This window comes from Xenopus laevis, chromosome 2S (assembly GCF_017654675.1).
Source record: "Xenopus laevis strain J_2021 chromosome 2S, Xenopus_laevis_v10.1, whole genome shotgun sequence".
NCBI classification, from domain to species: domain Eukaryota; kingdom Metazoa; phylum Chordata; class Amphibia; order Anura; family Pipidae; genus Xenopus; species Xenopus laevis.
Genome location: NC_054374.1, coordinates 93,092,946 through 93,109,353, shown reverse-complemented (window position 1 = coordinate 93,109,353; position 16,408 = coordinate 93,092,946). Strand labels below are relative to the sequence as shown.

The following is a 16,408-nucleotide window of genomic DNA, read 5'->3' as shown; positions in this document are numbered from 1 at the left end:
TTATTCAGAAAACCCAAGGTCTCAAGCATTCCAGATAACCAATGCCATACCAGTATTTCTAAGTGTGTTTTAAAGAATTATGATTTATATTTAGAAGAGATAACTTACATCTGAATCAGAGATGGAGACACGGTTGGACTCTATTGTTGGCCTTCGAACAATCCTTGGAGATATGTGTGATGCGGGACCTGTTGCATATGGACCATAGGCTAGATTGTGGGATGGAAGGCAGCCTCCAGAAGGTCTTTCTTGGAGAGAGAATTTTCTGTTTGATAAAGAAGGTCGAGAAGAAGCTCTTTGGAAAGTGCTTAAATCCCTTTGTTCTTGGGAAGAAAGAAATACATCCTGACTGGTTTCAGAGCTCATGCAGTGGTTTTTCAGTCCATCCATATCATCAGAATTCATTCTTTCTGGAGCCTGACACTCTTCTTCCACTTCAATGGCAGCAACTCGCTCTGCAAGTTCTGACTGAGAGTCTTGACTTGGGACAGAATCACAATCCATTATGGCAGACATTTCACACATACACCCAGTATTCTCAATGTAAGCTTCTTCTAATCTCCTTCTAAAATAAAAAAAATACATCTGCATTAAAATCACTGTCACAAAAGCTCTACGATGACATAGTATTTTAATTTTCATATTCTACAAAACTATATTTTGCAGAGAATGCAAATACTAATGAATTTTTTTCACTCATATCGCTGAGGAATGTAATTTATATGCACCACTGGTCTTATCCATATTATCTTTATATTAGTCTTTTAAAATCTGAATTTCAAATGTAGTTTTCTGAATGCCAACAGAGAATACCTTTTTAGTCGGGTAAATGTATTATAGAGTCACATGTGTTTGATTATGTAATATAAAATGAGATTTTAAAGGGGACCTGTCACCCTAAGAAATAATTCCAAATTATGTTCTATCATGTTAGTTGAGCAAAATCAACTTTACTTACACTATATTTATTATTTCAATTTTGTTTCCTTCAGTCTTGGAATTACACAGCAAGCAGGTGGAAAACATTTTGTGGACATTGTTTTTAAGACTAATATCACCCTAAAATCTTGTGTTTACACCAGAATGGGGGACCTAATGCCCAATACAGTGTCCTACACAATTATTGAGCATTAGGAGGGAAGGGGAAATGTGAGGAATGGAATGACATGCAGGAATTGCTGAATGGAAAGTGAAAGTAATTGACTGCCCAACCTCAGGCATAGAATCGGGGCAGGTAATATTTGATTGACAGCTCAGATATTTAAACACCTTCATAACAGGTTTGGAATTTTTCATGAAAACATGAATTTGTGTTCCATATTTGATTTGCAAAGGGTTTTCATTATACAGCTATTTATATGTAGGTGACAGGTCCATTTTAAGATTCATATATAGAACATGGAAGAAATGAGCTGATGACATAAATCTGTTTGCGGTGAACATAACATATTAGGAATCCCCCCCAAAATTCTTACTGGCATCAAATGCACCTATTATAGTCACTCTTCAATCAAATGTTAAAAATGAGTGGCATATACTTATAAATAAAAAAGAAATACAATGTATTATATACATGACATAATCTGTTTTTCAGTTTGGCACAATACTTTATTTATTCCCTCTATACAAAATGTATTGGTCCATAAAATCTTCTTCATGAAGCTGATGTTTGTATAAATATATCTTTAATATATATGTATGATCCAAGGTCTCTTGGGTCAGTTTGTACCCTTTCTGTACCAGACACTCTCTGGAATAAGTTGGACTCCCTCTAAAGGGTGTCTTGTATAAAAAGAGTACAATCTGTCTCAAAAGGAGGGGGATTTGTCTTGCCTCCTAGTATACAAACTAGAATTCCCATCAGTGTATTCAATTCAGTTGGTATCTATTACATCTAGATCTGCATTTGGTAGCAGGATTTGAAGACAACTGAAAGCGAACTTTAAACAACAGAAAAATGTAAATCATGACTCTTCTTATTTCAATAATCAAGTTGCTCATCATACATATCTAGATCCATGTGGCTCGTCTGTAAGCAAAAATCAGGCAATTATGGCTAATTTCCTGAAGTCCTGGATACAGTTTTTAATGTTATGAGCGGTTCTGTTTACCACAAATAAAAAACAACTTACTAAATGCAAAGCCTTCAGTCATGTATATAATAACATCTTTGGGTATTTGATGGCTGATTTACACTCCACGTTATTGACCTGTATAGTTGCTTTTACAAAACAATTGCTGTATATTTTTATTGATAATGTTATATTTTATTGCTTATAAAGGTCAAAAGTCAACAAAAGAACCTGAATCATTAAAGCAACATATATCAGAGAAGGTACCTAACCATACATATACAGTTACGTTCCCAGAATTGATATACCAATGCGCTTTACCTATTTAACCCCCCCCCCCAAAAAAATATAACTGTTACTTTGCCTCAAATGGTATATTTAGGTACATAAATTCAGCAATTCATAAAGATGCATTTGATCTACTCCTACAGAATGGACCAATTTTGTTTTCTTAATTCTTTAGTACTGTTTATTGCATACTGCAAATTCATTCTTTGGTGCTATAAAAAGAGTGAGGGCAATCAATAGACTAAGATCTTAATTTGAAGAGTAACCGCATATCTGAGAAGCATAACAGTGTACCAAGTTTTCTGGGGGTTTTTTACTTACCAGATCTCTTTTCTAGTTTACCGTCTGTTTTGTCTAGTTAAAACTTTTACAGACATGGATTCTATAAAAAAAATTCTTGTTTTTTTGGATATTCCATTTGTTTTGTATAACATTTTATCAACCCTTATCTACAAGATATATTACTGTCTATTAAAAGTTCTTCAAGTGTGCAAAAAAGCAATATTAGCCAAGTATAATTACCACATTAATTGATTGTTTGCGTAAAGATTTAGTCAAGTGCATTAACTACTAAAGTAAGTGACACCAGAGGGAGATTGCCAGTCATCAAAGCAGAAGGAACTCTCCTAGTATCCATAAAACCAATTAAAACCCTCAATTTAAATATGGAACCATAGGAGAAAAAAAAGATATTATTCTCCAGGCACTGTGAAAATTAGTCAGTTCAGAGCTAAAATATATTATGACACTTCAACCATGAATCATTTCTGTATATTCTTTAATAGCTTGGTTCCACAAAGCTAACCAAATCTCTCTTAGTTCCACTGTCATGAACTCCAATATAAAGTCTATTTATTGAACTCTTTGCACTCAGATGTCACCACTTATACAATTAACTAAGCCACTGATGTATATCCTGATGACTTTTATAGACTTGACCAAGGTAACTGAATCCATTCTATTGATTGCTCACAAATCAAATGCTTGGTGCCATTTGAACAGGTATATGCACACAGATCTGTCATATAGAAATTCCATGGCATAAAATGTATGTTCAGATCCCTGGCATCAGCCTCTGGAAACACATTGTATGAAGGTATTTTTAAAAAGTCAGAATTAACTGTTGCTATTTAAATATATCTACAGCTTACATCAGTCATTGATTAATAACGAATAATGATAGACATTTTCTGTCTTCTAGACACGGAGCAAGGAAACGCACCCCCAAGGTTCAAAAGTAGGTGTCATTGGAATAATTTTGTGGTCTAAGTTCATATAATTTAGACAAGAACCATTTTATCAACCTTTATAATAACACTATATTGTTTTAACACTACTAATTAAATAAACACATGATTGCATTTAAGTTTTTTTTTATACAGAACATGTGTTTTTTTATGGGCTGGGGGTGGACTTCCATTTTTGAATGTCAGGGAAAATATACAAATAAAGAAGGCTTACTTTGCCAACATTTAAAAGAAACGTGTATATAAAGCAGATAATGTGAATAAACATATTAATATAATTAAACTGTCTACTGGTCTGTTTGCTCTCGATTACCAGATATGAAGGGTCAATAGTTAAGACGCCAGATGTACCCAGACTGATGACAATTCAGAGAAGTGCAGGCATTAAGCCAAAAAACATGGTAATTATGCCAATTGGACTTCTGCAACCTACTTTGCACTTAATTGTAATTGACCCCTATGGTTTGCACTTCTTGTTCTTGCGGTTGTACTTATTCTCATTTTTGGAAAGGGAAAGAAAACATAATTCTAAAGAACTTTCCAATACATGTAAATTAAAAAAAAATGGATGTCAGGTCTCCTCCAGATCTCTCAATCTGATCTGATCAGCTGGCCTCAGTGAATGTAAAAATGCAGACATACTGCTTTTATTAGCAATTTACAAATAACTTTAAAACCATTAGAAATTTGTAATCCACGTACAGTGTTCAGAATAACAGCAGTCCGAGATCACTAACCTGATCAATCACCATTTTTAGTAGTAATTATATTTCTACATGCATGCTGTTGATTCTGTGTAATTAAATCATTAATTGAGGCTTGTTCCAAATAAAACAGTATTCAAAATAATAATAGCTTGTTCCAAATTATAGCAGTGTGGAACTCAATTAGTGAGGTAAATTCATTCTGTGAAAAAACAGACATCAATTACGGCCCTTATTTAAAGCAATACTGACAGGTTCCTATAAAAATCATAGGAACATGTCAGTATTAATTAAATGCTGCACCTGTAATCGTTCCACTCAAAGTCGCCCACAAAGCTGCCCCCAGCCCCCGCAAACCTGAGTTCACCCGACCCTCCGACACTGCTAAATGGTCTTCAGAACTGTTTCAGTGACGCTGGGCTGGGGGTGGCGTGATCCTTCCATAGGCTGATTACGAATAAGAACAGGAATTCAGCCTATGGAAGGATCAATCCGCGCCACTGAAGCAACGCGGAAGCTCTGTTAGTGGTGTCAGCTGGTCTCCTGCACACAAGTTAGTGGGGCTGGGGGCAGCTTTGCGGGGGGGGGGGCCTTTGCGGGGGAACGATTACAAGTGCAGCATTTACTTGATACGGACGTGTTCCAATGATTTTTATAGGAATGTGTCAGTATCGATTTAAGGAAGGAAGGCAGCAAATGTTGTACATGCTGGTTATGGTGCACTTCTCTCTGAAAATCTGAGTAAAATAGGTTGTTCCAGACATTGTTCAGAAGAACAGCGTACTTTGATTAAAAAGTTGAGTGGGAAAACATATAAAGCAGTCCAGAAAATGATAGGCTTCTCAACTAAAATGATCTTAAATGCTTTAAAATTGCAACCTGAAACCTGAAAAACATGAAACTACCATTCGAATGGATAGGAGAATAGGCAAAATGATCAGCTCCAGGAAAATCAAAGAAGTTCTAAAGTTATCTATGAGTACTGTTACAGTTAGAAGACACCTATGTAAAGCCAAGCTAGAAGCCCCCTGCATAGTGGACTGATGAAAGCAAGGTTGTTCTTTTGGGGTCTAGCAGCCGTAGACAGTGAAGCATGGTGGCAGAAGCATCATGATATGGGGATGCTTCTCATACTATGGTGTTGGCACTATTTATCTCATACCAGGGATCATGTATAAGTTTAAATTAACCAAAATAATTGAAGAGGTCGTGTTGCCTTATACCAGGGGTGCCCAAACTTTTTGCAACGAGGGCCAGATTTGGTGAGGTGAAAATGTGCGGGCCGACTATTCAGCCCGACATTCTTTGAACCATTAACATTAAATTACAGTAATTGTAGCAGTAATATTTGGGCACATTAGTGAAATGATCTGCCACTTGGTCTATACTGCTGCCTGTGTGCTGAAGGTGTTACGAACGTAGTGACGCCATACTTCTTTAGTTTACTGTGCTGGCACGTCAGTACGTCTATTGACACCTTCAGCCCTAAAGAAGTATTTTGAAAACATTGCATCACTACGTGCCAGTACGTGTCTATTGCTAACACCTCCAGCACACAGGCAGCAGTATAGACCAAGTGGCAGATCATTTCACTAATGTGCCTTAATATTACTGCTATGGGATTCCTGATCGCACTGTGCTGGGGGGCGCCTCATTATTATTAATTTCATGACGGAAGCTGAGGGCCGGTGTAAATTTGAAAACGGGCCGCGATTGGCCCCCGGGCCGCACTTTGGACATGCCTGCCTTATACTGAAGAGGAAATGTTTTTGAAAGTGGTGTTTCAACAAGACAACGACCCAAACACACCAGTACACATTCAACATCTTGGTTCCAGACCAATATGACTGACATTATGGAGTGGCCAGCCCAATCCCTGGATCTTAATCCAATAGAAAACTTTTCTGATGATTCACTGCACATGCTCTGTGCTGCTGTCACTTACTGAGTTTACGGACCAATATACAATAAACTGTATATACAGGATATAAATGTCACAATATAAGGCTTATTAGTAATTAATACAGATAATTACTACATGCCAGTTCACATACCAGTGCAATTAGCATCAGAATTAAATGAGCCTTGTAGCATCATTTTATATTACAGACCAACCTCTTTTTCTGCTTGTTAATTTGCAAAGACCCCTAAACTTAGTTTCTTAAAAGTTGCTCAGAGCTGAGCATTTGTTGCAGACACTTTCCAAGATGGTGACCCCCCATGTGACAAGTTTGAATTCCTGGGTGATTATTGCTATTGAGAAGCTTGACGTTTAGGCTGCTGCAATAAATTCAGTATGTAAAATATGATATTTTAACCATATTAATTTTTAGGGTTTAGTTCTCCTTTAAGAATCAAACCCAGAAGACAGTGCTAAAAAGAATGCTTTCAATCTGTATTGCATTACAAATACTGTAGCTTTCAAACCATTGAGAATTTTAAAAATACATATAGGAATGTCGCATATAAGTATATTTTCTTTCATTATAAAAGAATAACAAATGGGTGGAGGACGCCTTTCAACTGCCCAAGAGCTATTTGGTTTATTGTTTTATACAGTATATTATAGCAGTGCTTCTGCCTGTTTAACAAAACACATTTCATTAATTAATAAAAAAAAAAATGTGATGGTAAATTAATTTGTCACCACACATGCATATTAAGATTAGTTTTATAAATGCCACCATACACCATACAATTTTCATTATCATATCAGTCCTATGTATTTTGAATCACAGACTGCATACCTGTAATTAAGTTTAAATATGATTAAAAAAACTGAAACCATGGCAAATAAAAAAAGACAGAAAACTGAAGCCATAATGAAGTATTTAGTTATGAAACTCCAGGGGGAACTTTTTTAAAGGAAAACTATACCCCCCAAACAATGTAGGTCTCTATTAAAAGATACTGAGTAAAACAGCTCATGTGTAAAACCCTGCTTCATTTAAATGAACCATTATCATAATAATATTCTTTTTTTAGTAGTATGTGCCATTGGGTAATCATAAATAGAAAATTGCCATTTTAAAAAATAAGGGCCGCCCCCTGAGATCGTAAGATTCACTGTGCACACATACAAACCACATGTAAGGTCACATGAGCCAATTAACAGACAGAGTTCTGCCTTTTGCTTCCTCACTTCTTCCTGTTACAGTTAGAGTTGTAGTATTTCTGGTCAGGTGATCTCTGAGGCAGCACAGATAGAGTCACGAAATGGCGGTTCAAGGCAAGAGATGTAAACGGGCAATATTTATGTAAATATATATTCCAGTTTAGTAAGATTCTTTAATATGTCATTCAATTTGATATAAACTATCTGTTGCTTAAGTATTCATTTTGGGGGTATAGTTTTCCTTTAAGTAAATGTGAGTTTAAAACTCAATACAAGAAAAAAATCACACACAGAAAAAACCACTTGCTTTCTATTTATACTTATGGGATTTCTAGAATTGTATTTATCAAATGGTAAACTCTAACTTTCACAATACAATTGTGAAAATCCCACAGGATTGAAAAGAAAGTGAGTGATTTTTTTGTGGTGAGCTTTAGGGGGTTATTTATCAATGTCCAAATTACAAAAACTCGTAGAATTTGATTTTTTTTAATATAAAATCCGAATTTTTAGTGGAATTTTTTTTTAATATTTTTGGGGTTTATTAAATCCAGAGGCTGCAAAAAGTCTGAATCCAAAAATCCAGCATCTCAGACCTGCCATGGTTGTATATAAGTCAACAGGAGAGGTCCCTATATGCGCTAGAATTAGCCTGAAAATCTGATAATTTCTGACTTTTCGGGCAAAAAACAGGCAAAAAGTACGATTCAGGAAAAATCACCAAAAAAATTGTACAATATGATTTTTCATATGATTTTTTTGGGTTTTTCACAAACCAATAACTAGTGTTTTTTTAATAAGGTACGGTAAGGCTTTTTAATAAGGTAATAAAAGGATAAATAAGGTAAAATCATGGATTCTAGTTTGGTTTTTTATTTAAATACTCAGATAAAATATTTTGATTTTGATAAATAAGGCCCGTGATCTTACATTTTGACAAATCTGCCTTTATATCTACCGGATCCGTGTAATTAGATTATAGGACTAAGCGCCTTGTAATTTTAAAAAATTATACAGGGAACATTAAGTCCTTAATAGATTCTGCTTGTAAGAGATGTAGTAGGAAATACATTATATTAAACAAATGTGGATGTGTCATTTCTTTTGAGAATAATTTAGTAATTTTGCTTCGAGGAGAAATTTAGAATTTCATGAAGTCTGCATAGGATTTTCTCCACATAGGAGAGAATCTCATTTGTGAATTTAGCCAGGGGACGGGGTCAGTAGAGCATAAGTATGTTTGGCTTGCAATGGTGGAGGTGATAATATATAGTCATAGAAAAAGTTTGGAAACCCCTCTCAGCCTGCATAATAATTTACTCCACTTTCAACAAAAAAGAAAGATAACAGTGGTATGTCTTTCATTTCCCAGGTACGTCTGAGTATTGGGGTGGTTTCTGAACAAAGATTTTTAGTGAAGCAGTATTCAGTTGTATGAAATTAAATCAAATGTGAAAAACTGGCTGTGCAAAAATTTGGCTACCCTAGTAATTTTGCTAATTTGAATGCATGTAACTGCACAATACCGATTACTGGCAACACCAAATTGGTTAGATTATCTCGATAAGCCTTGAACTTCAAAGGCGCTGTGTCCTATCACGATAAAAGGTACTGTATAGTATGCACAAACTGTCGCTTGTTGTCGCTTATTGTATGCAAAAGCTCATTTAGACAAGCCACAGTCATTTTGGAACAAAGTGCTTTGGACTGATGAGACAAAAATTTAGATATTGGGTCATAACAAAAAGCACTTTGTATGGCGGAAGAAGAACACCTCAATCCAAGAAAAACACTTGCTACCTGCTGTCAAAATTGGTGGAGGTTCATCATGCCATGGGGCTGTGTGGCTAGTTCAGGGACTGGGACCCTTGTTAAAGTCAAGGGTCAGATGAATTCAACCCAATATCAACAAATTCTTCAGGATAATATTCAAGCATCAGTCACAAAGTTTGAGTTTCGCAGAGGTTGGATATTCCGACAAGACAATGACCCTAAACACACTTCAAGATCTACTATAAAAATACCATGAAACTCTATGGGTACTTATACCTAACTTTTATTTTACTATACAGGGTACATAATGCCTTTTACAAATTACAGTTAGGATGCATTATACCATATAAAATAATTGAAGCACAACATTTTAAAGACACAGAAGCAAGAAAATGCTCTGATTGCAGTAGTTATGACTTTCTAAATAACTACTGTAGCTGCTACAAAATTTATAAAAAGGTGCAATTAAAATAATTAAGATTAAAATTACTATAATCACATATTTTATACTGAAAGGTTAGGATTATTTATACTTTAAAAATACGATGCATTGTTATTTTTTTTTACTTGTGTGTTCTCTTGATTACAGCATGAATAATAATGATTACTCCTTATTAAGCATGATTAAAGCTATAAGTTTACCTAAATTAGTAAATTGTAAATCATTCATTGTGTTACAAAGAGTATTTTTAGAGCAAAATAGTGAATGACTAGTACCTTTTGAGTCAGCCACTGTGTTCTGGACAAAAGTATATTTGTCAGGCAGGCTAGCACGGCCGTTACACAAAGCACAGCCACAGGTCATGGATGTGCAGTAACAAATCAATGTGCTAGATAAAGAGCTATGGTACACTTTTGATCTCCTTAATAACCTTTTATTTCACATTAAAACAATAGAAGGGTCTGCCCATCGAGGGTCACTGGTGGTGACAGATGATCAATGCTTGGAACATTTTCAGTGTTCCTGAATAGTATATAATATCAACAGAGTCCAGAGAAACTTAAAACGTGATTATGTAAAAACATTAAAAAAAAAATCTGGAAGGCAGCAAAATCACATTCTGGCCATTATTTACAGAGTCTTCCAAATCTCAAATAAGTCTTGAAAACCTAATACAACTTCCATGGACTTCTATATGATCTTGGCAGTGTTTTCTTGCACTTAATAAATCTCAGTTTCAAAACATAAATTTGCTATTTTTTCCTGTAAAATTTAAATTCTAAATTCTGTGCAACCCAAGTAGTTAATCAGCAATTTGTTCACCTCCCAAAATGGTTTATACACTGTAGTCAATCTATATAATGCAGTCTTCCCCATAGGTCAGAATAAACCTATACTACTATGGGGCAGATTTATCGAAGGTCGAATTGAAAATCTTATGGTCAAAACTGTCATATTCGTCTAGGGAGTTATTCAAATTTCTGTCCAAATATTTATGGACCTAACTGTATGGTCATAGAATCGTTCTGTTATAATATCATTGTATTTTACAGCAGGGGTACATATATTTTACAAAAGCATGCATATTATTCCCTATATACCCAATAGTAATAACTTGATTTAACTTGGCTGATTGCAATAGCCTGTCTTACAGAATTAAAAGGGTTACTTTAGTAGGTAGTGATGAGCAATTTTGTCGATTTCACTTTGCCAAAAATTCACATAAAAATTAGGAATTCTGCTTATTTTCGGGCAAATAGCATTGATGCCAATGGAAGGTGAATCTAGTTATTAATGTTTTAAAACCCATGAAACAGTTAATCAAAACCAAGAGAAGCCATAGAATTAAAACTATGGATTAAATACTACTGTTTTTGCCTAAGGCATAGAGGAAGACAGGCAATATATGACTGACAGCTGAAATATAAAAACATTTCTAACAGGTGTAGGGACCTATAGGATATCCTATCCCTATAGAGTTAATCCCCTACTTTCTTATGTAGTTCTCTTATTCTTTGTTATTGGGCACAAGCCCTTGCAACAGTTTAAGTGTAACCACCTCACCTATTGGACAAAGAGTGTAATGACACTCCCCTGCCACACTGCTATATAGTGTTGTGCAGGGAGTGGCCTATTCCTCTTTGGCTCCTGGTGTCTGTGCTGCTAGGTGATTCCCATTCATCCTGGGATCACCAAGGCCCCAGTAAAGCCATCTACCCCAAAGGGACCTATACCTTTGGTGCTGAAGTCGGGAACCAGGCAATCACATGAATGAGTTAGCTATCATTAGGGCAGACCTGTAATAGTCTCTCTAGGAGAGAGAGATAGTCAGCTTTATCTAGCATGAGCAGCGGTGTGCTCCATCAAGGATAATAGCAGGGAGTAGCTTCCCAAAGGCTTCTTGTTTGCCTTTAGAGCAGGGAACTCAGTGATAGGGAATCTAGGTTAGCAGTGGACTGCCTGTACCCTACCTGATTGATCCCGATCCCCTCACTGGTATATCGGTCTTTGGGACAGAGGTATTCTTCTTGACTATTTGACTATGGGAGTGACAGTCTCTATCATGCTGCATCATCATCATGCTATCCTTCCTTCTCTGTGATATGCTATACCTGCTATAACTCCTGCGTGAGTAAACCTGTGGTCACTTGCATTTGCATATTTGTACAATAAATACAACTCTTTTGTTTCACTAACAACCTCCTAGCGTCCAATTCATCTACTTTTGTACTGATTAGCTTGTGGGTTGTAGTTTTACAACATCTTAAAGGTGAAGCTTCCATTTGGCGAAGGCTCTGCCCTGGGTGTAGATTCACATGTAACCCATGCTCACTCCACTAGCTGGACACCCTTAACTCCTCATTGGCAGGATAGCTCAAGAAAGCGATAACACAGGTATATGCATGTTTTAATTTAAAAAAATTGGGTTTTATGTAAAAATAGCTCTGCACTTTCAAAAATGTGGCCATTTCATTTTCTACAACCATCAACTGGGAAGACCACTGGTCAGAAAGTTGCATTATTAAGTCTTATTTACTAAATCTAAATCCCTAAATCAATTTCAGCTTAGCACTATATACTTGAATCTATCAGGAATCAAAAGGTTTGTTCTGTAAGTCTAATGTCACTGTGTCATCTTATTTTAGTTATATTTTTCTAGTTAAGTGATGAGATATAGCAATGACAGATAACCCACATTACAAAAAAAAAACATGGTACAATAACACAATGGTACAAAACAAAAAGCTACTTTATGTCATGTTACTTTCAATAAATAATTGTAGAAACCCCTAATTAAATAGTACGTAATTTTTGCAATGCAATTTCCAAAGGGCCATAGTATATCTGCCATCTGGTCTTCCTATGATCCATCTGGTCTTATCCAGAGCCAAGCAAAGAAGACAATATGTGCTACAAAAACTGGCATTACATGCATACATGTTCAAGAAGCAAGCATAAGGTAACTGTGGGGAGAAAACATTTTAGCAAAGTAATATTGTCAGAAATAATGTTATTTGTGCTACAAACAATCTGTAAAAGTAACCAATCAATCTTTTATGCTGTTTATATAGTATCAACTGTAGGGTGAGTACAATGTTCCTATTGCTATTTTATTAGAATAGTACATCATATTTTGTACCTTAAAGGACACTTAGTCCAATGTTGCTATTTTGAAGGTAGCTTAGCTTTTTTTAAGGTAGTTGAGCTTTAGAGAGTCTGCAGTCTGAACAAACAAGCAGACATGCAGGGATGCATACATTTCCATTTGTGATGGGCCAAGGCAGATGCAGCAAATATGAAATGGAGAGCATATCCAAATCCAGTATAATTGCAGTGTTGCCTCCTTTCATGCGAATGCATGGGTCCATTTTTTGAAACCAGGACTCTACCTGTACCCACGACCCACAATTTGACTTGCATGGTCCAGCTACCTGCACCTGACCCACTTTTCCCGACCAGGTTTAATGTCTGCAGAACATGGGACTGTGAGTTGAACAAGGCAGAGAGGTAGGCAATAGGAACAGAAAATGTCAAGACATCTGTCATGTACTAAATCCCAAGAGACAGTGGGTCATGCAGCTAGACAACTATCCTAAACACACAAATCGTTCTACCAAAGAATGGTTAAAGAAGAATAAAGTGAATGTTCTGTAAAGGCCAAGTTAAAGTCCTGACCTTAATCCAATTGAAATGTTGCAGAAAGACCTAAAACAAGTGGTCCGTGTGAAGAAAGCCAACAATATTCAAGAGCTGAAGCTGTTCTGTATGGAGGAATGGGCTAAAATTCCTCCGAGTCGATGTGCAGGACTGGTCAACAGTTAACACAAACGTTTAATTGCAGTTATTGCTGAACAAGGGAGGGAAAACTGAGTGAAAATAAGTGAATACTGATTCACACAGATAGATCATTGCATCTTTTTTTTCAATTAATAACCATATATTATAATCATTGTTGTTTAACATTTATTAAGTAGCTTTTCTTCTACTTTTAGGACTTGTTTGAAAATCAGGTGATTTATTAGGTCACATTTATATAAAAATGTAAACATTTTAAAGAGTTCACAAACTTTCAAGCACCACTGTACATTGTACTGTAGCTATATATCAAATATTCCTGCATGTTTACCCACAAATGACACAGCAAAGATGAGACACTCTGTAACAACTATGCAACAATCCTGGTTATTCAGGTCTGTGACCCATCCTGCAAAGAAACCACAGCAAATAAAAACCAAAAGCTGAAACAATTAATTTCTGTAGAGGGTATAATAATCTTTAAATTTAACAACAGTTTATCAAAAGAGTAGGAAGGACAGCAGGAGAAATCATTAGGAAATGCTGTTATTGAGCATAAGGATTTTAGCAATTTTTTTGTCCAGAAATATATATATTTTTTCTTGGTATATGCTCTAATAAAATACCCTACAGCTATTTATCGAGTGTACTAAAAATGCAATAGTAATATGTCCAATAAACAAGCAATATGTGATCACAATGGTGTGCCTGTGTTATGGGACTGCTCTAGGGAAAAAAGCCGCCAGGCCATATGAACATAAGGGAGTTGACAAAGGGGGGTGCCGTGCCTATCAGCGCACACTAAATTTGGGTGGATGCTGGAAAAACTATTCTTTAGAGAAAAAGTTCAAGTTCTTTTAAAAAGTTAAGATTAACAAATATTTAAAACTAAAAAAAATATATATATACAGAATTAATTTTGCTGATTAAACTTATAGAGGCAGCTACCAGAACAGATCCCCAGCTCAAAGAATAGCTTTAGAAACAATAATGTTCAGTAAATCCAAATGGGGCCCACTTTTACCAAGTGAAGGATTAAATAGATTTTTTTATGTCATCCAGGCTGTGTAAGAAAGCCCATACTTTCAGTGTGTGTGATGTAAAAACCCCTTTTTTTTAACGTAATGGAGAAATACATTATATTAAGAGTGGGAGATAGTGTTGGCGAATAGGCTTTGTATGCTCTGTAAATGCTACAGCAACAATCATTTGCTGAATGCCACATCCCTAGTCTGACATTAAAAAAATATCCAGGCTTTGTTGTTGTTAGCCTACATTGGTAGGCTTCAGCTAGAATTGCATACACAACTCTCAGCATGTCAAAAACGCTAGAATGTTTAAATTTTTACAAAACATATCTGTCAGCCATGGGAAATACTGCACTACAGTTGTCAGCAGTGCTAATCATATCACCAAAGCCTCTTTTCACCTGCACACCTAGGTGACCGTTGAAAAAGGATTAGCTGTTGCTGCATTTAGTTTACTAAAGAGTTTATCTTACTGTGTTTAGTGGATGAATGCAAAGACAATCTTCCAATGCAAGAGTTCCTGTACAACAACCCAGACAGTCACACGCTCTCCCCGCTCCAGATGAAGCAGTTAGCATCCAGCTGGGAGAACATTAGTGATTGTGTGTTGAAATGCTAATGGACCTTGTCATGTTTATCAAAGCTGAGAGAGTGATTATGCATTCCAGGTCTTCGTTGCTCCCGTAAACCAGTGAAAATAATAAGCATGCTGCTCTTCCTCCTTTTTCAAATCTGTTCAATTGATGTTTTTCCTATATGAAGGGTTATACGGTAAAACCTTAAGCAGCACAGGAATATATTTACACAGTCACAGAGAGAATAAAAGAACTGCCTGTACACAAACAAAATACAGAGCTATACATGGGAACTGAGAATGTCATCATTATGCTTCACAGCTCTTTTGCAGCTCAACCACTACTAATAAAGCAAAGGTGCCGGACAAACAATGCTGTCATTATTAAAACTCGTGGACAAAAATTTGAAATAACCACTTGGTTTGTCTAGCCTGCCCACTAAATGAGTAAAGGTAGCCATAGACATAACAATTAAGAGATTTCCTGCAACCATTGGTCCGTTTTCAGAACAGACGCTTATGGGGTTATTTATCGAAATCAGAAAATTTCTCATTATTTTCTGAAAACCATTCTGACCAAATCCGCCCTATTTATCTTTACAAGATTTTGACAGGGAAGCAGACCTAATGTGTCAGTAGTTCTTGAATAAAGATGTGTTATTGCTTCCACAGTAAATCTCAATGCAGTCAACTATTAAACAAACTGTACGTCTTAGGTTTTTAAAAGAAGATTAAACAATGGGTAGAAATGGTAAGTTTAGCAGTTTGTGAGGGGGCATAGCTTTTCTGGTTATACCAATATGATGAGAGGTAAAACTTTAAAAAGAAAAAAATCACATTGATGTTGTTTTTCTGTGGTGTGCGCCACTGTTGTTCACGTTCCAAACACTTTTTTCAATGCAATTGTTTTCAAATAGTTCACCAGAAATAACGACTTTTTAAAATTACTTTCCATCTTTAATATTTTACAGCTTTTCCAAAGTCTCAGTTTAAAGTTCCTGTCTCTGGTGTTTGAGTCTGGCAGCTCAGTAATTCAGGCGCAGACTCTTAACTGTTAGAATTTTGCAACAATTAGTTAATACATTTTTTAGTAGCATCTTTGGAGAATTAGCAACTATTGTATCAATTCTAACAGCTGCCTGTAATTAAACCCAGTGATTCTGCTCAGCGGGGACAAAGATAAGAAATGGATCAACTAAGGGGCAAATTTACCTAGGGTCGAATATCGAGGGTTAATTAACCCTCGATATTCGACTGCCGAATTGAAATCCTTCGACTTCGAATATCGAAGTCGAAGGATTTAGCGCTATTCCTACGATCGAAGGAATAATCGATTGAACGATTAAATCCTTCGAATCGAATGATTCGAA

General features: G+C 35.9%; 1 protein-coding gene across 5 annotated transcripts in view; it reads right to left on the bottom strand.

Annotated features, from left to right (window-relative positions):
- The window catches only part of camkk1.S (calcium/calmodulin-dependent protein kinase kinase 1 S homeolog), a 126,699-nt gene that overhangs the window by 83,538 nt on the left and 26,753 nt on the right, over positions 1 to 16,408 (bottom strand). For 4 of the 5 annotated variants that reach the window (XM_041583029.1, XM_041583028.1, XM_018248134.2 and 1 more), the window contains one exon: positions 109 to 565. In XM_041583029.1, coding sequence (XP_041438963.1) covers positions 109 to 525 — 417 coding nt within the window. In that variant the 5' untranslated portion in view covers positions 526 to 565. 5 annotated transcript variants of the gene reach the window in all.